This window comes from Eptatretus burgeri, chromosome 11, assembly GCF_056783735.1.
Source record: "Eptatretus burgeri isolate ZD-2024b chromosome 11, Ebu_testis_v1, whole genome shotgun sequence".
NCBI classification, from domain to species: Eukaryota; Metazoa; Chordata; class Myxini; order Myxiniformes; family Myxinidae; genus Eptatretus; species Eptatretus burgeri.
In genome coordinates this window covers 90778369-90801371 of record NC_140971.1, presented here as the reverse complement: position 1 = coordinate 90801371, position 23003 = coordinate 90778369, and the positions used below count along the sequence as shown (strand labels likewise).

General features: G+C 50.2%; 1 protein-coding gene across 2 annotated transcripts in view; it reads left to right on the top strand.

Annotated features, from left to right (window-relative positions):
• The first annotated feature begins 217 nt into the window (after positions 1-217).
• Positions 218-23003, top strand: part of CEMIP (cell migration inducing hyaluronidase 1) — a 112457-nt gene continuing 89671 nt past the window's right edge. For both annotated transcript variants that reach the window (XM_085847339.1, XM_085847340.1), the window contains exons 1-6: positions 218-393; positions 534-604; positions 2398-2508; positions 2793-2917; positions 8304-8454; positions 21861-22052. In XM_085847339.1, the coding sequence (XP_085703465.1) occupies positions 251-393; positions 534-604; positions 2398-2508; positions 2793-2917; positions 8304-8454; positions 21861-22052 (793 nt within the window). In that variant the 5' untranslated portion in view covers positions 218-250. The remainder of the gene's footprint in view (positions 394-533; positions 605-2397; positions 2509-2792; positions 2918-8303; positions 8455-21860; positions 22053-23003) is intronic.

Sequence of the window (23003 nt, the reverse complement as noted above, 5' to 3'; positions counted from 1 at the left end):
AAGGTTATGTTTACAAGATAATCTCACTGTTAACAGCAAAAGTTTTGGATATTTAAAAAAAAAAAAAATCTTCAATTTAAAAACATAGGAGGTGATATTGTTACTTTATGTGTTTCAATCTAAACTTTTATTTCTATAATCACAGTAATAAGCAATAAGACCAAACAAACGTTTCATAACTTGTCCGTATGCAATATTATCCTTCCCTTCAAGGTTTGATACGTATCGGACGTATTCCGAGTCGGTCCGCATGGCATCCCACCTTTCCAGCCTGCCAGCTGGTGGTCTCGTTGCCATAGCAATAAATGATGAGGGGTCTCGGAGCCTGGAGGAGGCAGGCCTCGTTGCTCTCACGCAGCTTGGCGCCGCAGCCGTGAGGTCACTCGGATTCCGGTAACTACAGAGCCACTTCATGTGTTGTTACTGTACTTGCAGTATTCCACCATGGTAAACTCTGCCACACCACACCGACTCAACACATCCTCTAAAATTGATATTCCCTTCATTTTTTCCATCATATTCTTTGTGTTCAGCCATGCTTGGGCCATGATTGCGACCGTTGGTGATGTTGGCTCTGCAGTTGAAGCCCATTCCTATTACCAAGGTAACATAATCCGCAAAGCCACAGTTCATCCTTCAATAACCAGAATACAATGAATGCTTCTTTTTTTGATGTTCCTGTATCGACTCGCGAAGTCTTTTTTTTTTGTGGATTTTTCTTCTTTACTGGAGTCCTTCAGATTTGGCATTAATGCTACTTGTTGCATGTGGTTTTCTATACAGTGCCCTTGGGTTTCCTTTTGTGGGACATTAAGGATGACACGGTGTCCTTCATGAAGATGTCGGCGAGTTATTGTAGGCACTCGGAACAAATTCCAAATTCCTGTCTGGACCGCAGGCGAGTTCTTTTCGGAGTTTCCTTGACACTGGGTTGCATCGCTTGCTATGTTCGAGTGCGGTCGCTGTCTGAGCAGCAGCTTCTGCACTCAAATCAAATTGTCCAGGTGGTTCGCATGTTTCACGGAAACGCCATTCTTTGGTTACAAAGAGGACAACCGACACCCTGGGGTAGACGGAATATACTCAACCTTTCGAGTTCATCAGTTAAAGCAGAATAACAACAGTCAAACAAATTAACTTGCTTTCAATCAATGTTTAAGTGGTTGACAATTTGTTTGTATCCCAGGGATCATGTTATCGTGAAAGAGAACTTTACGTAAAACGAGTTTTCTGAACCTGAACCTGAACTCGACATTAACCATGAATTTGCGAGTAAATAATTCTCTGCACTTATCCGGCTCAAGCCAACCATCATGGTCTTGTGGAAATATGATTTTTGGGAGGGTGAGGGACAGGCAGTTAATTTTCTTGTTCGATGTGAAATCACCTGAAATCAAAAATAAAGGATAACTTTAAAAAAAGCTGTTAAATTTTATAAGCAATTTAAACGACAGCAAAAATTTACAAACTGCACAATGTTGTATATAAATTATACAGATTGCAAAAACCTGTTCCACTGCCTCCTTCTTGGTCTTCTACCATCTGCTCTTTCTGTACCCCCCCCACCCCCTTATCATCCCCTACAAGTTTCTACAGAGTGTATTCGGTCCACAGTCAACCCCCTCTGGTGAAACTCCCAAAATCCAGAACCACTGGTCAACTTTTTTTGTTCCTGCCCGTGGAATAAACTTCCACCTTCTCTTCATTCTTCCCTCCAGGTCTTCAAGGCAGCTGTTCACCACCTTCTCAGCTCATCCCCCGTCCAAAACCATGATCTTTTCTCGCCCCGTTAAGCCACCCCCTACACCTCCAAATTTACAGTTTTTCCTTCCTGAAAGTTTGCTTTTGCGTCCATCTTGTCCACCCCCAACATCTTCCCCTGTCCCTCATCCCTACTTGCATCCCTTGTTTGTCCGTCTCCGTCTATTTCGTCCCTCAGCCCTGCTGTTGGTGTTTCTCCCCCCTCTCTTTCGGCTCTTCCCTTTGTTCTGTTGTGTCCTGATCCATTCTGTGTTCCAGGTCTTCCATGATCATTGACTTTGAATACAAAAAAAGCCAAATTTAAGAGTTGCTTTCAAAACCTGAAGTTAGACATGATGTAGGAGATGTTGTTGTTGATGTTGTTGTTTATTATGTGGCTGTGCCACTGATGCAATGCCCCTATTACCAGTAAGCTGGTGCTCATGTTGCCAACTTCGGAAGGATGACAGGCTGAGTCAACCCACCGGTTGTTATTTCAATGGCCTGACAGGCTATAACTCAAGACCCTAAGATCTCAACCCAGCCGCCACAACCATTAAGCCAACCACCAGGTTACGTAAGAGATTAGTTGCACAGATAATTTATTCTGCAGTAACTAATCTTGTTTCATCTTTTTGCTTGAACATCCTTGTTTAGGGAAACACATGCCAATCAATGCCAGCGTGTCATGTTTGGTGAGGATTCATCACTCAGGTTACTACACTGTGTCAGCAGTTAGTGAATGGAAACACACTGGGGCAGAGCAAGGTGAGTTGTTCACTCTCTCATTGTGCCCCACATCTCCCATAATATATCTCTCTTTTTTCCTTCCCCACATTGTCCTCCTTTCCATCATTGTCAAATCTGGTTCCCATGATCTTCAGGACATGATAACTTAGATAAACAAAGTCTACAAGTATGGCAAGGGCACCACTTCAACTTTAAGATGTCAGACATTCACTATCCACAACACGTCTCAATGACATTCATAACACTGCTGCCAATTGTAGACACAAAAATGGCAAGGCCTGTCCCTTCCGCCTTGTTGCCAGGTGGAGACGTGTGGACCAAATGGATCCCATGGACTCCACCTCACTATGGATCACTTGCTCTTAAACTGCTGGAACTTCATCACCGGCACCCTGGCCATGTCTGTCGCCAACCCTCTTCTGTGCAGGTCAGCCAGCATGTTGCTATCTGTCCGGTGTTGAAGCGGAGTGTTAGGTCTCATGAAAGGTCTGAAATTTTCTCGAGAAGGAACCGCAAATTTGGGAAGGTAGTGAGTAATTTTAGTTTCCAGTAATGTGTAAGGAAATACAAATAAAGGAGGACATTTAGCCCAACATGCCTGTGCGATATCCACACACACCATGATGTTAATGTACAATTACTTATCTTCTATGTAATAATGGGCTAACACCATTGTTAGTATTAACTTACCCATAACATCCACATCTATTTTTACTCAACTTGTATGTCACATTCAGATAATTATAGGCAGGGAATTTCACCATTGTACCATCACGTAATAGCCTCCACTTTTTAAAGATACCGTTGGGATATTTTGCATCTGAGATGTAGTGCCTCCTGCTGGCACTACATTAGAACTGCTGTTTCAGTTTAATTTGACCCGATTACGGATCAAATACAGACAAGACAGCTCGGTGCTGAGCATGCTATCAACTGAGCTGTACATTCACCACTTCCTCTGGTGAAACAACAGCATATGCTACTCAAAATTACCAGCAACAGTGTGCCATGGGTGATTGGGTTGCAGAATTAATTGTTCGGTCAAAAAAAGAAACAGAGAGTAGCGTCGTAGGAAATCATCATATATTTGAGAGGAAGGGGAGTAACCAGTGCAGGACCACAGCAGTATCTTGCAACAATGATAAACCGGTTGTTGCATAAATCAACTAGAACGGCACTCGGTAGAGCGCATACGTCCACCAAGCTGAATAGTTCACGTTTTGTATCACACTGATAGGCCTGATCGGGATCTGGACCCCAACCAAAATCAAATTGGCTTGGTCTTGTTACCTACCCATCTCATCCACCAAGTTTCATCCCAATCCGTCCGTCATAATTTTTTGAGATATCATGATATATATATATATATATATATATATATATATATATATATATATATATATATATATATATATATATATATATATATATATATATATATATATATATATATATATATATATAGTTACAGCTGTGAAAATTCGCAATACACCTTTAAGGGTCCTTAGATCAGTTATGACGATAAGTATGTGTGTAGTTAGATTTCGCCACCGTTGTTTAGAGGGAATTTCCGTGTTCACCAGGCTGCGATCCTTTGAGATAGCCGTTTTTCTGTTCTATCGTTATTTTGGATCAAACTGACAACAGCACCACCTTCGCCACTTCCCGTACTCCGAACGCTGTTCTCCACGGACCACGCTACGACCCTTTCCGCGTTGGAAAGGGTCCGAGAACGCGGGCGCACAGCTCGTGGAGAATAAAACCAACAACGCCTATGGGGTTTTCCCGCCTAATTTCCCCACCTGATGCTTCCACCTGAATCCCTCCCACCATGCTTGGTGTGAAGGGGAGGGGTGGGTCAGCTCGCTCCCGATTGGTGGATGCATGGCGTGAGGCGGTCGGAGTGGGGGCACGCCCCCCTTCGAGAGCTTTCTGGAAACACCTCGAAGAGAGGTGGAGCTGAGAACGGGGCGGAGCAAAGGGGGGAGCCCCGCTCCATAAATGGTGGACGCGCGTAGGGTGCGTTCTTCTTCATTTTCTTCTTCTCCCTCCTCGTGGATCTGACTCCCTCTTCTCTCGTTCTGGTCCTGTGCTCGCGGTTTTGGCGGGTGGCCTGTCCACGGAGGCACGGACGGGAGACGCGGCAGCGCCGGTGGTGTGGCGGACCTGCGCATTTGGGCGAGGAGTGCCGGAGAGAGTTCGCAGACCGCGAGAGGAGTCGGGGCCAGGCGCGACCATGCCGACGGTCGTGGGAGGAGGACTCGACGGCCCAAAGGGAAGTTTATCATTTTCTTTTTGGGGTTTTGCATGGATCTTGTGGCACCGTGTCTTGTAAGTAGAAACGGCTTAAGTGACTGTACATTTATTAATTATATTCGGTCGTAGTGCTTTCCCTTGCTTTTGTTTGCCTGCTTTTGTTCCTATTTGCCTGCTTACGTGTTGTATAATAAATGTCCTTGCTTGTCGAACTGTTTCCCGTTTCGTTGCGTCCTTTCCTTTGTTTGAAAGTTCCATCTTGCATCACGTAAGGGATTGGTAGTGGGTGTAGACACCCAATAAATAATCTGAACCGTCGAGGTCGGCGATAACTCTGCTCGGTTATCCCTACAGCACGGAACGAGCCGCTTAAGCAGTTCGTGTCTGGAGTCGACCTTTTAGCATGGTACAACTCCTCGGTACGCTACCCGCACGGGTACTTAGGTATATCGACATTTGGCGATTCACCCTATTTCGCACGGGTAGAATGCGGACTGGGTTGTGGTGAGGTTAAACACCCACCCGTGGCTAGCTCCTTGGCGGAAGTTCCAAGAGGGTCACAACTGAATTGTCCGTTCCGGTGGGCGACGCGTCGCGATTTGAGTTACGTGGCCGATCGCACGCCGGGCGGGCGAGAATTCGTAATATATATATATATATATATATATATATATATATATATATATATATATATATATATATATATATATATATATATATATATATATATATATATATATATATATACACACACACATCTTCTTCTTTCGGCTGCTCCCGTTAGGGGTCGCCACAGCGGATTATCCGTTATGATCCGCATACTGATTTGGCATAGGTTTTATGCCGGATGCCCTTCCTGACGCAACCCAGGTCGCCTCTTACGACACAGGGATATGGATTGGGTTTCGCCATGATTCCGGGCTGCCCTACACCCTCTCATAGCATGAACCAGCACAGAGCAGAGCTCCCGTCCTCAAGCGATCCTCCGAGTAGCCGGATTACAGGCGCACGCCACTACACCCGGTATATATGTATGTATATATATATATATATATATATATATATATATATGCATGTATGTATATATATATATATATATATATATATATATATATATATATATATATATATATGTATATATATGTATGTATATATATATATGTATATGTATATGTATGTATATATATACATACATATATATACATATATATATGTATATATATATATGTATATATATACATATATATATACATATATATATATATGTATATATATATATATACACTGATGAGCCAAAACATTATGACCACTGACAGGTGAAGTGAATAACATTGATTATCTTGTTACAATGGCACCGGCCTGGGTCAGAGCATCTCTGAAATGGCAAGGCTTGTGGGATGCTCCCGGTCAGCAGTGGTGAGTACCGACTGACAGTGGTCCCAGGAGGGACAAACCCCAAACCGGCGACAGGTTGTTGGGCACCCAAGGCTCATCGATGCGTGAGGGCAACAAAGGCTATACCATCTGGTCCGAACCGACACAAGGTCTACTGTGGCACGTCACAGAAAATTTTAATGGTGGTCATGGGAGGAATGTGTCACAATCCATAGTGTATCGCACCCTGCTGCATATGGGGCTGCGTAGCCGCAGACCGGTCAGAGTGCCGATGATGACCCCTTTCCACCATCGAAAGCATCTACAATGGGCATGTGTGTCGGAACTGGACCTTGGAGCAGTGGAAATAAGGTCACTTGGTCCGATGAGTCCCGTTTTCTTTTAGATCACGTGGATGGCAGTGTACGTGTGTGCCGGTTACCTGGGGAAGTGATGGCACCAGGATGCACTGTGGGAAGACGACAAGCCGATGAAGGGAGTGTGATGCTCTGGGAAAGTTCTGCTGGGAAACCCTGGGTCCAGCCATTCATGTGCATGTCAATTTGACACATGTCACCTACCTAAAGATCGTTGCAGACCAGGTACACCCCTTCATGGCAATGGTATTCCTTGATGGCAGTGGCCTCTTTCAGCAGGATAATGCGCCCTGCCACACTGCACACATTATTTGGGAATGGTTGGAGGACCATGATGAAGTGTTCACGGTGTTGCCCTGGTCTTCAAATTCTCCAGATCTCAATCCGATTGAGTATCTGTGGGATGTGCTGGACCGACAAGTCTGATCCACAGTGGCTCCACCTCACAACTTACAGGACTTGAAGGATATGCTGCTCATGTTTTTGTGACAGATACCACAAGACACCTTCAGGGGTCTTGTGGAGTCCATGCCTCGGCGGGTCGGTGCTGTTTTGGTGGCACACGGAGGACCAACAGCATATTAGACAGGTGGTCATAATGTTTTGGCTCATCAGTGTATGTATGTATATATATGTACATATAACTATATATATATATATATATATATATATATATATATATATATATATTTTATATATATTTATATATTTTGGCCCCGTCTCTCAACAGTGAAGAACCACTAAAAAAAAATTCGCCTATCCAGATCCGGATCTTCACCAAAATCGAATCAATTAGTTCTTGTTACACAGTCAACCTGTCCACCAAGTTTCGTCCAAATCCTTCCCTAACTTTTTTGAGATATCATGCTCACAGACAGACAGACAGACAAGGGTGAAAACATGACCTGCATCCACTTTCAGTGGCACATATAATAAACTTTCAGCAAACAACATTTCAGTATTTTATTGTAATTCTGCCATAAGTTATTCCGTAATAGGTAAAACATGAATTTATGTGAATTTATGTCAATGGTGCATCTTTTTTAATTATCCGCTCACCTGTACTCATTTTGGCCCGTTTCTTTTTCTGTTAATCACACCGCTGTTCTGGTCTCATCCAACTTTTCTTTCGAGCCTTGAATATGGTATGTGCTGACCGTATTTTCCCATGATCATTTTTTAAAATTTTGTTCATGCCGTTTGTATTTATTGTGCCGACTTGTTCCACCATCCCACTCACTATTCATATGCAAACCATTCAGCCCTGCTCAGTCAGTTCCTTCATGACCCTTGATTGGTGTTGGACGATATTCAGAAGGGGCTACACAATTTTCATGAGAATATTTCAACCTTGTTAATAATGTTTGTCATCACTTGTCGTTAGAAATTGTAATCTTCGATTCATCAATGTTCTGAGAGTTAAACCAATCTCGAATGCAAGCTACTGCTCTTTCAATATTAAAAATGGAGAAAAATATCAACAGCTAATGAAGTCGGGCAGTATCGGTGCAGTATGGACCATCGTGGTCTTTGCATGTGGGTTGCAATGTCTGTGGATTTAATGAATCTTTTTGCACTTCATTCAGTGCAAAACATCTTATTCATAACTTGCATTAGTGAATAAAGAATTGTTAATTTGTATAAAATAGCCACGACTTGTACATACTGAAAGCAATAAGTATTTGAATGCATCACTTATATTGTCAGATACTTGACTTGCTGAATTCTGCATAGTGAGCCAATTAGTATTGCAGGGGGTGTATGCACGGACTGAGCCTTGTACAATTCTTTACATACTGTGTGCAGGCTCGTCCACAGGCTGGATGGCCATTTGATGTCCATGGGGAGATGCTGTACAAGAAAGGACGTCCATATGGTGTATCATGCTACCAACTCCAATCTGCCAGCTCACTTGGCTGTCCTCCGGTGTATTTTCGCTTCCTCTGTCCCTCCACAGGTTGGCTGGCTGATATCGATACCAGTAAAAGGCAGTGTGTGTGTGTGTGTGTGTGTGTGTGTGTGTGTGTGTGTGTGTGTGTGTGTGTGTGTGTGTGTGTGTGTGTGTGTGTGTGTGTGTGTGTGTGTGTGTGTGTGTGTGTGTGTGTGTGTGTGTGTGTGTGTTGTTCATTAAGCATAATATATTCTTTCTGCTAACTCCCTACTCCCATATCTCTCTATTGTGCTCTCCCATCCTTGCTCTATCCCCTCTGAATACACTGCAGGACCTATCTCCTCTCTCGCTCTCCTCTCTCGCTCTCCTCTCTCGCTCTCCTCTCTCGCTCTCCTCTCTCGCTCTCCTCTCTCGCTCTCCTCTCTCGCTCTCCTCTCTCGCTCTCCTCTCTCGCTCTCCTCTCTCGCTCTCCTCTCTCGCTCTCCTCTCTCGCTCTCCTCTCTCGCTCTCCTCTCTCGCTCTCCTCTCTCGCTCTCCTCTCTCGCTCTCCTCTCTCGCTCTCCTCTCTCGCTCTCCTCTCTCGCTCTCCTCTCTCGCTCGCTCGCTCTCGCTCTCCTCTCTCGCTCTCCTCTTCTCGCTCTCTCTCTCGCTCTCCTTCTCCTCTCTCTCGCTCTCCTCTCTCTCTCTCTTCCTTCTCCTCTCTCGCTCTCTCCTCTCTCGCTCTCTCTTTCCTCTCCTCTCTCGCTTCCTTCCTCTCCTTCTCTCGCTCTCCTCTCTCTCTCTCGCTCTCCTCTCTCCTTCTCGCTTCTCCCTTCTCCTTTCTCTCGCTCTCCTCTCTCTCTCGCTCTCCCTTCTCCTCTCTCGCTTCTCCTCTCCTCTCTCGCTTCCTCTCTCCTCTCTCGCTCTCCTCTCCTCTCTCGCTCTCCTCTCCTTCTCTCGCTCTCCTCTCTCTCTCTCGCTCTCTCTCTCCTCTCTCGCTCTCCTCTCTCTCTCTCTCCTCTCCCTCTCTCGCTCCTTCCTCTCCTCTCTCGCTCTCCTCTCCTCTCTCGCTCTCCTCTCCTCTCTCGCTCTCCTCTCCTCTCTCGCTCTCCTCTCCTCTCTCGCTCTCCTCTCCTCTCTCGCTCTCCTCTCCTCTCTCGCTCTCCTCTCCTCTCTCGCTCTCCTCTCCTCTCTCGCTCTCCTCTCTCGCTCTCTCTCTCGCTCTCCTCTCTCGCTTCTCCTCTCTCTCTCGCTCTCTCTCCTCTCTCGCTCTCCTCTCTCTCTCGCTCTCTCTCTCCTCTCTCGCTTCTCCTCTCTCGCTTCTCCTCTCTCTCTCTCGCTCTCTCCTCTCTCTCTCGCTCTCTCTCTCTCGCTCTCTCCTCTCTCGCTCTCTCTCTCCTCTCTCGCTCTCCTCTCCTCTCCTCTCTCGCTCTCCTCTCTCGCTCTGCGCTCTCCTCTCTCGCTCTGCGCTCTCCTCTCTCGCTCTGCGCTCTCCTCTCTCGCTCTCTCCTCTCTCGCTCTCCTCTCTCTCTCGCTTCTCTCTCTCCTCTCTCTCTCCTCTCCTCTCTCGCTCTTCCTCTCTCTCGCTCTCTCCTCTCTCGCTCTCCTCTCCTCTCTCTCTCCTCTCCTCTCTCGCTCTCCTCTCTCTTCGCTCTCCTCTCTCGCTCTCCTCTCTCTCTCTTCCCTCTCCTCTCTCGCTCTCTCTCTCCTCTCTCGCTCTCCTCTCTCGCTCTCCTCTCTCGCTCTCCTCTCCTCTCTCTCTCGCTCTCTCTCTCTCGCTCTCCTCTCTCGCTCTCCTCTCTCGCTTCTCCTCTCTCGCTTCTCTCGCTCTCTCGCTCTCCTCTCTCGCTTTCTCTCGCTCTCCTCTCTCGCTCTCCTCTCTCGCTCTCCTCTCTCGCTCTCCTCTCTCGCTCTCCTCTCTCGCTCTCCTCTCTCGCTCTCCTCTCTCGCTCTCCTCTCTCGCTCTCCTCTCTCGCTCTCCTCGCTCGCTCTCCTCTCTCGCTCGCTCTCCTCTCTCGCTCGCTCTCCTCTCTCGCTCGCTCTCCTCTCTCGCTCGCTCTCCTCTCTCGCTCGCTCTCCTCTCTCGCTCGCTCTCCTCTCTCGCTCGCTCGCTCGCTCGCTCTCCTCTCTCGCTCGCTCGCTCTCCTCTCTCGCTCGCTCGCTCTCCTCTCTCGCTCGCTCGCTCTCCTCTCTCGCTCGCTCGCTCTCCTCTCTCGCTCGCTCGCTCTCCTCTCTCGCTCGCTCGCTCTCCTCTCTCGCTCGCTCGCTCTCCTCCTCTCACTCGCTTCGCTCTCCTCCTCTCACTCGCTCTCGCTCTCCTCCTCTCACTCGCTTCGCTCTCTCTCTCTCCTCGCCCGCTCGCTCGCTCCTCTCACTCGCTTCGCTCTCCTCCTCTCACTCGCTTCGCTCTCCTCCTCTCCTTGCTTCGCTCTCCTCGCTCTCTCTCCTCCTCTCACTCGCTTCGCTCGCTCCTCCTCGCTCGCTTCGCTCTCACTCACTCTCTCCTTCTCGCTCTCCTCCTCTCTCGCTCGCTCGCCTCTCCTTCCATCTCACTCTCTCTTTCTCGCTCTCCCTCCTCTCACTCGCTTCGCTCCTCCTCTCTCGCTCGCTTCGCTCGCTCCTCTCACTCGCTCGCTCGCTCCCTCTCCTCGCTCGCTTCGCTCGCTCTCCCTCTCCTCGCTTCGCTCGCTCCTCCTCTCACTCGCTTCGCTCTCCTCCTCTCACTCGCTTCGCTCTCTCTCCTCGCTCGCTCGCTCTCTCCTCCTCTCACTCGCTTCGCTCTCCTCGCTCGCTCGCTTCGCTCTCCTCCTCTCACTGCTCGCTTCGCTCTCCTCCTCTCACTCGCTTCGCTCGCTCCTCTCACTCGCTTCGCTCTCTCTCCTCGCTCGCTCGCTTCGCTCTCCTCCTCTCGCTCGCTTCGCTCCTCCTCTCACTCGCTTCGCTCTCCTCCTCTCGCTCGCCCGCTCTCCTCCTCTCGCTCGCTTCGCTCTCCTCCTCTCACTCGCTTCGCTCTCCTCCTCTCGCTCGCTTCGCTCTCCCTCCTCTCGCTCGCTCGCTCTCTCCCTCCTCTCCCGCCTCGCTTCGCTCTCCTCCTCTCAGCTTCGCTCTCCTCCCTCTCACTCGCTCGCTCGCTCTCCTCTCTCTCGCTCGCTTCGCTCTCCTCCTCTCCTTCGCTTCGCTCTCCTCCTCTCACTCGCTTCGCTCTCGCTCTCTCACTCGCTTGCTCCTCCTCTCTCACTCGCTCTCGCTCTCCCTCCTCTCACTCGCTCTCGCTCTCCCTCCCTCTCACTCGCTCTCGCTCTCCTCCTCTCACTCGCTTCGCTCTCCCTCTCCCTCTCACTCGCTTCGCTCTCCTCCTCTCACCTCGCTTCGCTCTCCCCCTCCCTCTCACTCTCTCGCTCTCCTCCTCTCACTCTCTCGCTCTCCTCCTCTCACTCGCTTTCTCGCTCTCCCTCCTCTCACTCGCTCTCGCTTCTCCTCCTCTCACTCGCTTCGCTCTCCTCCTCTCACTCTCTTCGCTCTCCTCCTCTCACTCTCTTCATCTCCCTCCCTCTCACTCGCTCTCGCTCTCCTCCTCTCACTCTCTTCGCTCTCCTCCCTCTCACTCTCTTTCGCTCTCCTCCTCTCACTCTCTTCGCTCCTCCTCCTCTCACTAGCTTCTGCTAACTCCTCCTCTCACATTCGCTCTCCTCAGCTCTCCACTCGCTTCGCTCTATCCTCCCTCTCACTCGCTATCTCTCCTCCTCTCGCTCACTCGCTTCGCTCTCTCTCCTCTCACTCGCTCTCGCTCTCCTCGCTCTCACTCGCTCTCGCTCTCCTCCTCTCACTCGCTCTCGCTCTCCTCGCTCTCACTCGCTTCGCTCTCCTCCTCTCACTCGCTTCGCTCTCCTCCTCTCACTCGCTCTCGCTCTCCTCCTCTCGCCCTCGCTTCGCTCTCGCTCTCCCTCTCACTCTCTCTCGCTCTCCTCTCTCGCTCTCTTCTCCCTTCGCTCTCTCGCTCTCCCTCTCACTCGCCCGCTCTCCTCCTCTCTCCCTCGCTCTCGCTCTCCTCGCTCTCACTCGCTCTCGCTCTCCCCTCCTCTCACTCGCTCTCGCTCTCCTCCTCTCACTCGCTTCGCTCTCCCTCCTCTCACTCGCTTCGCTCCCTCCTCCTCGCTCCTGCAGCCGCTCTCGCTCCTCTCACTCGCTTCGCTCTCCCTCCTCTCGCTCGCTTCGCTCTCCTCGCTCTCCTCGCTCTCGCTCTCCTCCTCTCACTCGCTCTCGCTCTCCTCGCTCTCACTCGCTCTCGCTCTCCTCCTCTCACTCGCTCTCCCTCTCCTCGCTCTCCCTCGCTCTCGCTCTCCTCCTCTCACTCGCTTCGCTCTCCTCCTCTCACTCGCTCTCGCTCTCCTCCTCTCACTCGCTTCGCTCACACACACCCTCACACTCGCTCTCGCTCTCCTCCTCACTCGCTCTCGCTCTCTCTCTCTCTCACTCTCTCTCGCTCCTCCCTCTCTTTCGCTTCGCTCTCTCCCTCCTCTCTTTCCTCGCTCTCTCTCCCTCTCACTCGCTCTCTCTCGCTCTCCTCCTCTCACTCGCTCTCGCTCTCGCTCCTCTCACTCTCTCGCTCTCTCTCTCGCTCTCACTCGCTTCCCTCTCCTCCTCTCACTCGCTTCGCCCTCTCTCTCGCTCTCACTCGCTCTCGCTCTCCTCCTCTCACTCGATTTCTTCGCTCTCCTCGCTCTCACTCGCTCTCGCTCTCCTCCTCGCTCACTCGCTTCGCTCTCCTCGCTCTCACGTCGCTCTCGCTCTCCCTCTCTCTCACTCCCTCTCTCGCTCTCTCTCTCGCTCTCACTCGCTCTCGCTCTCCTCCTCTCACTCGCTCTCTCGCTCTCTCCTCTCCCTCTCTCGCTCCTCCCTCTCACTCGCTCTCGCTCTCCTCCTCTCGCTCCCTCTCTCGCTCCTCCTCCTCGCTCACTCGCTTCGCTCTCGCCTCTCCTCGCTCTCGCTCTCCTCCTCTCTCGCTTCGCTCTCCTCCTCTCACTCGCTCTCGCTCTCCTCGCTCTCCTCGCTTCGCTCTCGCTCCTCTCTCTCGCTCTCGCTCTCCTCCTCTCGCTCGCTCTCGCTCTCGCTCGCTCTCGCTCGCTCTCGCTCTCCCTCCTCTCGCTCGCCCTTCGCTCTCTCGCTCGCTCTCACTCGCTTCGCTCTCCTCCCTCTCACTCGCTTCGCTCTCCCCCCCCCCCCCTCTCACTCGCTTCGCTCTCCTCCTCTCACTCGCTTCGCTCTCTCGCTCTCACTCGCTTCGCTCTCCTCGCTCTCTCTCTCTCTCGCTCGCTCGCTCTCACTCGCTTCGCTCGCTCCTCCTCTCACTCGCTTCGCTCTCCTCCTCTCACTCGCTCGCTTCTCCTCTCTCTCACTCGCTCGCTCTCCTCCTCTCACTCGCTCGCTCTCCTCCTTCTCACTCGCTTCGCTCTCCTCCCTCTCACTCGCTCGCTTTCCTCCTCCTCTCACTCGCTTCGCGCTCTCCTCCTCTCACTCGCTCGCTCTCTCCTCTCACTCTCGCTCTCCTCTCTCACTCGCTTCTCCTCTCTCACTCGCTCGCTCTCTCCTCTCACTCGCTCGCTCTCCTCCTCTCACTCGCTCTCCTCCTCTCACTCTCGCTCTCCTCCTCTCGCTCGCTCTCTCCTCTCTCTCGCTTCCTCCTCTCACTCGCTCGCTCTTCCTCTCACTCGCTCCTCTCTCACTCGCTTCGCTCCTCCTCTCACTCTCTCGCTCTCCTCCTCTCACTCGCCGCTCTCCTCCTCTCACTGCCGCTCCTCCTCTCACTCGCTTCGCTCCTCCTCTCACTCGCTTCTCCTCCTCTCCTCTCACTCGCTTCGCTTTCCTCTCACTCGCTCTTCCTCCTCTCACTCGCTCGCTTCCTCCTCTCACTGCTCTTCCTCTCCTTGCCGCTCTCCTCTCACTCGCTCGCTCCTCTCTTCCTTCACTCTCGCTTCCTTCACTGCTTCTCCTCCTCTCACTCGCTCTCCTTCCTCTCACTCGCTTCTCTCCCTCCTCTCACTCTCGCTCTCTCCTTCTCCTTCCTCTTCGCTCTCCTTCCTCTCCTCCTTCGCTTCCTCCTTCACTCGCTCGCTTCCTCTCCTCTCACTCGCTTCTTCCTCTCTCACTCGCTCGCTTCTCCTCCTTCTCACTCGCTTCCTCCTCTCACTGCCGCTTCCTCCTCTCACTCGCTTCCTCTCTCACTCGCTTCTCCTCCTTCACTCGCCGCTTCTCCTCCTCTCACTCGCTCGCTTCCTTCTCTTCACTCGCCGCTCTCCTCCTCTCACTCGCTCGCTTCTCCTCCTCTCACTCGCTCGCTCTCCTCCTCTCACTCGCTCGCTCTCCTCCTCTCACTCGCTCGCTCTCCTCCTCTCACTCGCTCGCTCTCCTCCTCTCACTCTTCGCTCTCCTCCTCTCACTCGCCGCTCTCCTCCTCTCACTCGCTCTCTCCTCCTCTCACCGCTCGCTCCTCCTCTCACTCGCTCGCTTTCTCTCACTCTCCTCCTCTCACTCGCTCGCTTCCTCCTCTCACTCGCTTCTTCTCCTCCTCTCACTCGCTTCGCTTCCTCCTCTCACTCGCTTCGCTTTCCTCCTTCACTCGCTCTTCTCCTCTCACTCGCTTCGCTTCTCCTCCTCTCACTGCTTCGCTCTCCTCCTCTCACTCGCTTCGCTCTCCTCCTCTCACTCGCTCGCTCTCTCCTCTCACTCGCTCGCTCTCCTCCTCTCACTCGCTCGCTCTCCTCCTCTCACTCGCTCGCTTCCTCCTCTCACTCGCTCGCTTCCTCCTCTCACTCGCTCGCTCTCCTCCTCTCACTCGCTTCGCTCTCCTCCTCTCACTCGCCGCTCTCCTCCTCTCACTCTCTCGCTCTCCTCCTCTCACTCGCTTCGCTCTCCTCCTCTCACTCTCGCTCTCCTCCTCTCACTGCTTCGCCTCTCTCCTCTCACTCGCTCTCCTCCTCTCACTCGCTTCGCTCTCTCCTCTCACTCGCTTCGCTCTCCCTTCCTCTCACTGCTTCGCTCTCCTCCTCTCACTCGCTCGCTCTCCTCCTCTCACTCGCTCGCTCTCCTCCTCTCACTCGCCGCTCTCCTCCTCTCACTCGCTCTCCTTCCTCTCACTCGCTCGCTTCCTCCTCTCACTCGCTTCGCTCTCCTCCTCTCACTCGCTCGCTCTCCTCCTCTCACTCTCGCTCTCCTCCTCTCACTCGCTCCTCTCCTCTCTTCTTCGCTCTCCTCCTCTCACTCGCTCGCTTCCTCCTCTCACTCGCTCGCTCTCCTCCTCTCACTCGCTCGCTCTCCTCCTCTCACTCGCTTCGCTCTCCTCCTCTCACTCGCTCGCTCTCCTCCTCTCACTCGCTCGCTTCCTCCTCTCACTCGCTTCGCTCTCCTCCTCTCACTCGCTCGCTCTCCTCCTCTCACTCGCTTCGCTCCTCCTCCTCTCACTCGCTCGCTCTCCTCCTCTCACTCGCTCGCTCCTCCTCTCACTCGCTCGCCTCCTCCTCTCACTCGCTCGCTCTCCTCCCTCTCACTCGCTTCGCTCTCCTCCTCTCACTCGCTTCGCTCTCCTCCTCTCACTCGCTTCGCTCTCCTCCTCTCACTCGCTTCGCTCTCCTCCTCTCACTCGCTTCGCTCTCCTCCTCTCACTCGCTTCGCTCTCCTCCTCTCACTCGTCGCTCTCCTCCTCTCACTCGCTTCGCTCTCCTCCTCTCACTCGCTTCGTCTCCTCCTCTCACTCGCTCGCTCTCCTCCTCTCACTCGCTCGCTTCCTCCTCCTCTCACTCGCTTCGCTCCTCCTCCTCTCACTCGCTCGCTCTCCTCCTCTCACCGCTCGCTTCCTTCCTCTCACTCGCTTCGCTCTCCTCCTCTCACTCGCTCGCTTCCTTCCTCTCACTCGCTCGCTCTCCTCCTCTCACTCGCTTCGCTTTCCTCCTCTCACTCGCTTCGCTCTCTCACTCGCTTCGCTCTCCTCCTCTCACTCGCTTCGCTCTCCTCCTCTCACTCGCTTCGCTCTCCTCCTCTCACTCGCTTCGCTCTCCTCCTCTCACTCGCTTCGCTCTCCTCCTCTCACTCGCTTCGCTCTCCTCCTCTCACTCGCTTCGCTCTCCTCCTCTCACTCGCTTCGCTCTCCTCCTCTCACTCGCTTCGCTCTCCTCCTCTCACTCGCTTCGCTCTCCTCCTCTCACTCGCTTCGCTCTCCTCCTCTCACTCTCTTCGCTCTCCTCCTCTCACTCTCTTCGCTCTCCTCCTCTCACTCTCCGCTCTCCTCCTCTCACTCTCTTCGCTCTCCTTCCTCTCACTCGCTTCGCTCTCCTCCTCTCACTCTCTTCGCTCTCCTCCTCTCACTCTCTTCGCTCTCCTCCTCTCACTCTCTTCGCTCTCCTCCTCTCACTCTCTTCGCTCTCCTCCTCTCACTCTCTTCGCTCTCCTCCTCTCACTCTCTTCGCTCTCCTCCTCTCACTCGCTTCGCTCTCCTCCTCTCACTCTCTTCGCTCTCCTCCTCTCACTCTCTTCGCTCTCCTCCTCTCACTCTCTTCGCTCTCCTCCTCTCACTCTCTTCGCTCTCCTCCTCTCACTCTCTTCGCTCTCCTCCTCTCACTCTCTCGCTTCCTCTCCTCTCACTCGCTCGCTCTCCTCCTCTCACTCGCTTCGCTTCTCCTCCTCTCACTCTCTTCGCTCTCCTCCTCTCACTCTCTTCGCTCTCCTCACTTCGCTTCGCTCTCCTCCTCTCACTCTCTTCGCTCTCCTCCTCTCACTGCCGCTTCCTCCTCCTCTCACTCTCTTCGCTCTCCTTCCTCTCACTCTCTTCGCTTCTCCTTCCTCTCACTCTCTTCGCTCTCCTCCTCTCACTCTCTTCGCTCTCCTCCTCTCTCACTCTCTCGCTCTCCTCCTCTCACTCTCTTCGCTTCTCCTCTCCTCCTCTCACTCTCTTCGCTCTCCTCCTCTCACTCTCTTCGCTTCCTCCTCCTCTCACTCTCTTCGCTTCCTCCTCCTCTCACTCTCTTCGCTTCCTCCTCCTCTCACTCTCTTCGCTCTCCTCCTCTCACTCTCTTCGCTTCTCCTCCTCTCACTCTCTTCGCCTCTTCCTTCCTCCTCTCCTCTCTTCGCTTCTCCTCCTCTCACTTCGCTCTCCTTCCTCTCACTCTTCGCTCTCCTCCTCTCACTCGCTTCGCTTTCCTCCTCTCACTCTCTTCGCTCTCCTCCTCTCACTCTCTTCGCTCTCCTCCTCTCACTCTCTTTCTTCTCTCCTCCTCTCACTCTCTTCGCTCTCCTCCTCTCACTCGCTTCGCTTCCTTCCTCCTCTCACTCGCTTCGCTCCTCCTCTCACTCTTCGCTCTCCTCCTCTCACTCTCTTCGCTCCTCCTCACTCTTCTCACTCCTCCTTCACTCTTCGCTTCCTCCTCTCACTCTCTTCGCTTCCTCCTCCTCTCACTCTCTTCGCTCCTCTCCTCTCTCTCCGCTTTCCTTCCTCCTCTCTTCGCTTCGCTCTCCTCCTCTCACTGCTTCGCTTCTCCTCCTCTCACTCTCTTCGCTCTCCTCCTCTCACTCTCTTCGCTCTCCTCCTCTCACTCTCTTCGCTCTCCTCCTCTCACTCTCTTCGCTCTCCTCCTCTCACTCGCTTCGCTCTCCCTCCTCTCACTCTCTTCGCTCTCCTCCTCTCACTCTCTTCGCTCTCCCTCCTCTCACTCTCCTCCTCTCACTCGCTTCGCTCCTCCTCCTCTCACTCTCTTCGCTCTCCTCCTCTCACTCCTCCTCACTCTCTTCGCTCTCCTCCTCTCACTCTCTTCGCTCTCCTCCTCTCACTCTCTTCGCTCTCCTCCTCTCACTCTCTTCGCTCTCCTCCTCTCACTCTCTTCGCTCTCCTCCTCTCACTCTCTTCGCTCTCCTCCTCTCACTCTCTTCGCTCTCCTCCTCTCACTCTCTTCGCTCTCCTCCTCTCACTCTTTCTGTCTATGGACCTATCCAGATGGTGGTTATGTCTGGATGGTGTTCGTCTCCGGTGTTTATCTCCGGACGTGTCCGGGTGGTGTCTGCCTCTGGACGTGTCTGGGCAGTATCTGCCTATGGACGTGTCTGGGCGGTGTCTGTCTCCGGACGTGTCCGGGCGCTGTTTGTCTCTGGACGCGTCGGGGCGGTGTGCATCTCCGGGCGCGTCTGTGTGCTGCTCGTCTCCGGATGCGTTCGTACACTGTTCGTCTCCAGACGTGTCCATGTGCTGTTCATCTCCGGATGCATCTGGGCGCTGTTCGTCTCTGGACGCATCCAGTCACTATTCGTCTCTGGACAGCTTGGCTCCAGACTGGAGTTTGTTTCTGGGCCATGTTTATAGTTGTTAAGTCACTCTGGGAAGGTTTCGAAACAGCATAGCACTTATCTTGTGTAGGTCTTCTTGGGTTGCTTTATACAGCTTCTTCGGCTGGAGGAGTGTGGGAGGGGTCAATTTTATATATATATATATATATATATATATATATATATATATATATATATATATATATATATATATATATATATATATATATATATATATATATATATATATATATATATATATATATGAAAATAGGGGTGAAAAATACACCATTTTGAAGGACCCATAGTTGATGTTTTGGGCACAGCCTTTTGTCAAAACACTAAGGAACCAAAACATCTACTGCATTATAGAGTGAAATCATTATATACAGGTGTGTGAATAATTAATCAATTGTTGGAATAAGGAAAAGTGTGGAATGTAATCTTGTTTCCTTGAGGGTGTATCGTACCAAGCTGAAAGATGACTTTCTCCCCCAAGCGCTTTTGATCCAAATCACCGGAGCACGCCTTGATAACACACACGAAAATCATCCTTGGTATGATTAGCAAGGTTAAAATGTGCTGCCACAGTCAGACCCACTGTCTTTAAACGCGTAGATATTAAATGCTCAGCTACTCTGTTCGCCAAACGTCATTTGGTTTCACCAAGGTAAAGCAGGTTGCAACGATCAGATGACAAAGCATAGTTGATGTTTGTAGAAGTACAGTCGAAGTGACCTTTGATATGCCATTTGCCACTCGGACCTCTAATCTTGTCATGTGACACATCATGGTGACAAGTTCTACATCTGGGGCGATTACAATGTGTTGTCCCCGATTGTTCTACTCCAACATCATTGGAAGGAAAATGGGAAATTATTTAATTGCTCCTCAGACTTGCGTCCTTCTTGTGTGCCACCAGAATAGGATTGTCACCAAAAATCTTCGAGTAATTTCATCAGTCAAGAGAAGGTTAAATTTCTGTTTGACAGATCTGGCAATACAGCTCATTGTTACGTTGTAGGTCATCATCAATGGACTACGACGATGGAAATTTTTTTGCTTTTCGAGCTTTGCCTCTTGGTGAGAAACCTATGTGGCCTTACATCTGGTTTGGTGAACAATGGTGATCGGGTAACCTCGATTTTTGAAAAAAAACATCACTCATTTCTTGAACCCGTATGTGAAAGGTGTCATCATTGCTGCTAATACATCATAAGCGAAGAAAAACTGGGAATATGGTTTTGAATTTTTTTCACGATGGGGGATGAGATGACTCGTACATTAAATAACGAGTCAGTCGGCTTATGGAAAGCATCCGTGCTAAATCCCTCCGCTGCAAAAGAGATGCTGATGCCCAGAATATTCACACAGGTGTCTGAAATGATGTGTGTATGTCAGGGATGGATGATAATTATTAACATAATTTAGGAAATCTTCCACCTCACCCCCAGAAGAAGTCCATCACCCCAATTAAGTAATTGATGTAGCATTACAGAAGGATTGGTTTGGGACCATTATAACTCATTGTGTGTTATAACTGTTGATCATCTTTTCTTCAATATAACTGCCAGACACATGCATAAGAAGGTCCCATTTTGGTCCCCATGGCTACCCCTTTTTGTTGTTTGTAAAAGTGATCCCCAAACCTAAAAGAGGATAGGTTGAGGACGAATTCACCCCATCTTAATCATGCGGTGGCACAAGGTCTAGTGTTACAGGGGTTGTGCTCAAAAAAATAATTGTAGCACCTCCAATCCCTCATTCCTGGGAATATTAGTATATAAAGAAGAGATGTCCATGGTATAAAGGAAATGACTGCTTCCTCCTTCCTGAAACAGAAAAGTACTGAAAGGACGAATAGCATGGGAGATATTCTTGACATAGGTGGGTAATGAAGTGACCAATGGTGCCAAAATTCCATTGAGGTACTTGCTGACAAGTTCAGTGGGGGCAATTGCAGGTAGATACAATAGGACGACCTCTAGTGTCTCAGGTTTGTGAATCTTGGGAAGTAAATCGAATTTCACACACTGGGGATTAGCCTGGGTAAGATTCACAGCATTGGAGGGCAGATAACCTTTGTTGATGAAATCTTTCACCATATTAGAAATAATATGTTGTTGCTCCAAAGTGGGATCTAATTCAACAGGTAAACGAGAATCGCCATCTGAAATCTGGTGCATCGCTTTCCTGTTCATGCAGGTCACGTCTCCAAACAACAACCGCACCACCTTTATCAGCCGGTTTAATCACGTACTCCTTGTTGTTATGAAGAGATGTGATAATGTCACATTCTCACTTGGAGATGTTGTGTTTAACACGGATATCAGATTTAAGTAGATTATTTAAATCACTTCTGCATTTTGAAATAAAACGATCAACAGCAGCAAACTTGTCTGTGGCCGTGTCCAGGTAGAACGGCTCAATTTCAATGCTTCAACGGGGTCCTGGATCGAATCCCTCTTATCCTCGCAAGAGAAATGAGCCAGAAGGAGCACCCGCCGGAATAATTTTTCAAAGTCCTCCTGGATTTCAAATTCGCCGATTCTTTCAGAGGTTGGGACGAAGGACGGTCCTCGTTTCATGACTGCTCTGACGTCATCCATGAGTGGTGAATCAGAAAGTATAGATACCACCAGGTTGGAGTCATCCTTTGTTGCATAACTGTGCTGGTGGTGAGATCTGAGGTCATGAAGTTTCTTATTCTTGTTCAAAGTGAGCATGTGATAATTTTTAAGGTGGTGTATTTTTCACCCTTACTGTATTTTTTTAATCCTTATACACACATATATACATATATACACACATACATACATACACTGTATGTTTACATGCACAATGGGATGTAACTCTTGAGTGCAAGCTGTATAAAAATAAAAGGTTTAATAAATATTATTTACAATCTAAGGATGTTATGGAAAAATGTTTGCTTAATATCTTGATAAGTTATGGAATTTGTTGGTTGACAGAACACAATCATGATGGGACAAATGGAATATGTTCCCAATAACATCCGTGATAATTTAATGCTGTTATGGGAAAATAACATCATAATTTAATATGTTATCCTGAAAATTAGGAGAAAACGAATTTTTAGCTTTATAAATATTTGGCAGAAAATTTAATTATTAAAGCTCTCTGTTGATGTCGTCACCTCTTGCCTCAACAACTCCACCTCGGAGCAGTCCGTCCAGGCATGCAGGTTGAAGTTTTAGCTGTTACAGAAGATACCATTGTCGAGGTAGCAGACGACGTCACTTCCTGGAAATCAGGTGATGCTATTGTGGTCGCAAGCACCGATTTCTCTATGGAACAGGTGGAGGAGTTCACATTGCTGCCTTGCCGAGCCTGTAGTCCTTACCAGCTCAAGATTCAAGGTTTGTTATTGAACTTCTATGCTTTTCTTTATCTGTGCTGACTCTCTATCCCAGTTATATATCATGATGAGTTTTATCATGTTGAAGGTGAAACATCAAATTTCAAAACTTGCGTAAAAATTATATGATGTTTAGTTTATTATAGATTGATTTTTTTGGTTCTATTTATTTTTCACTGGTAGACTTAATGTCCATCCCTGGTTGCCCCAGGGGCAGTGAGTGTCGATGAAAATGTAAGGGCTGACATCCGGTGTAGACCAGATAAGGCAAACAGAATACCTATCCACTCCAATCCGGAAGGTCAATGAAGAGCCATGTGGATTGGTGGACTTTGTGACTCCGTTAGAATTTATAGACTTCGTGACTCTGCTAGAATTTAGCTCGCAGGTGGATTTTGAAGTATCACTGCTCACCTTCACTCTTTCATTCCTCTTTTTCCCCACCTCTGGAACAAACTCCCACACTCTCTTCAATCCCATTCTTCCCTCCAGGTCTTCAAAACAGCTGTTCACCACCATCTCTTATCTTCCCCCATCCAAAACCTTGATCTTTTCTACCCCCGTTAATCCACCCCAAACCCACCTGCTTCAAATTTCTTGCTTTCCTTCCTGAAAGTCCCCCTGTCGTGGAAGGCCCTGAAAGTCCCTGTGGTGTCCATCTTGTTTACCCTGTGTACCCCACCCCATCCCTCTCCCTTCCACAGATCTCCTAATGTCTCTGTTCCCCACTGTTTTGTCCTTCTCTCTCCCACCCCTCTTATCTCCTGCTCCCCTTGTTGTACATTCTGTTTTGGCTCTCATATACGCCTCGACATTGTATCCAATATATATATTTTTAAACTCATAGGTCAAGAAAGGCACAGATCTACAATTGGGACTTGTGGGACTGCAGCACCTCCTCACTCTTTGATATCAAACAGAAAGATAGTTGTTTTTGTTAATGTTTTATTGA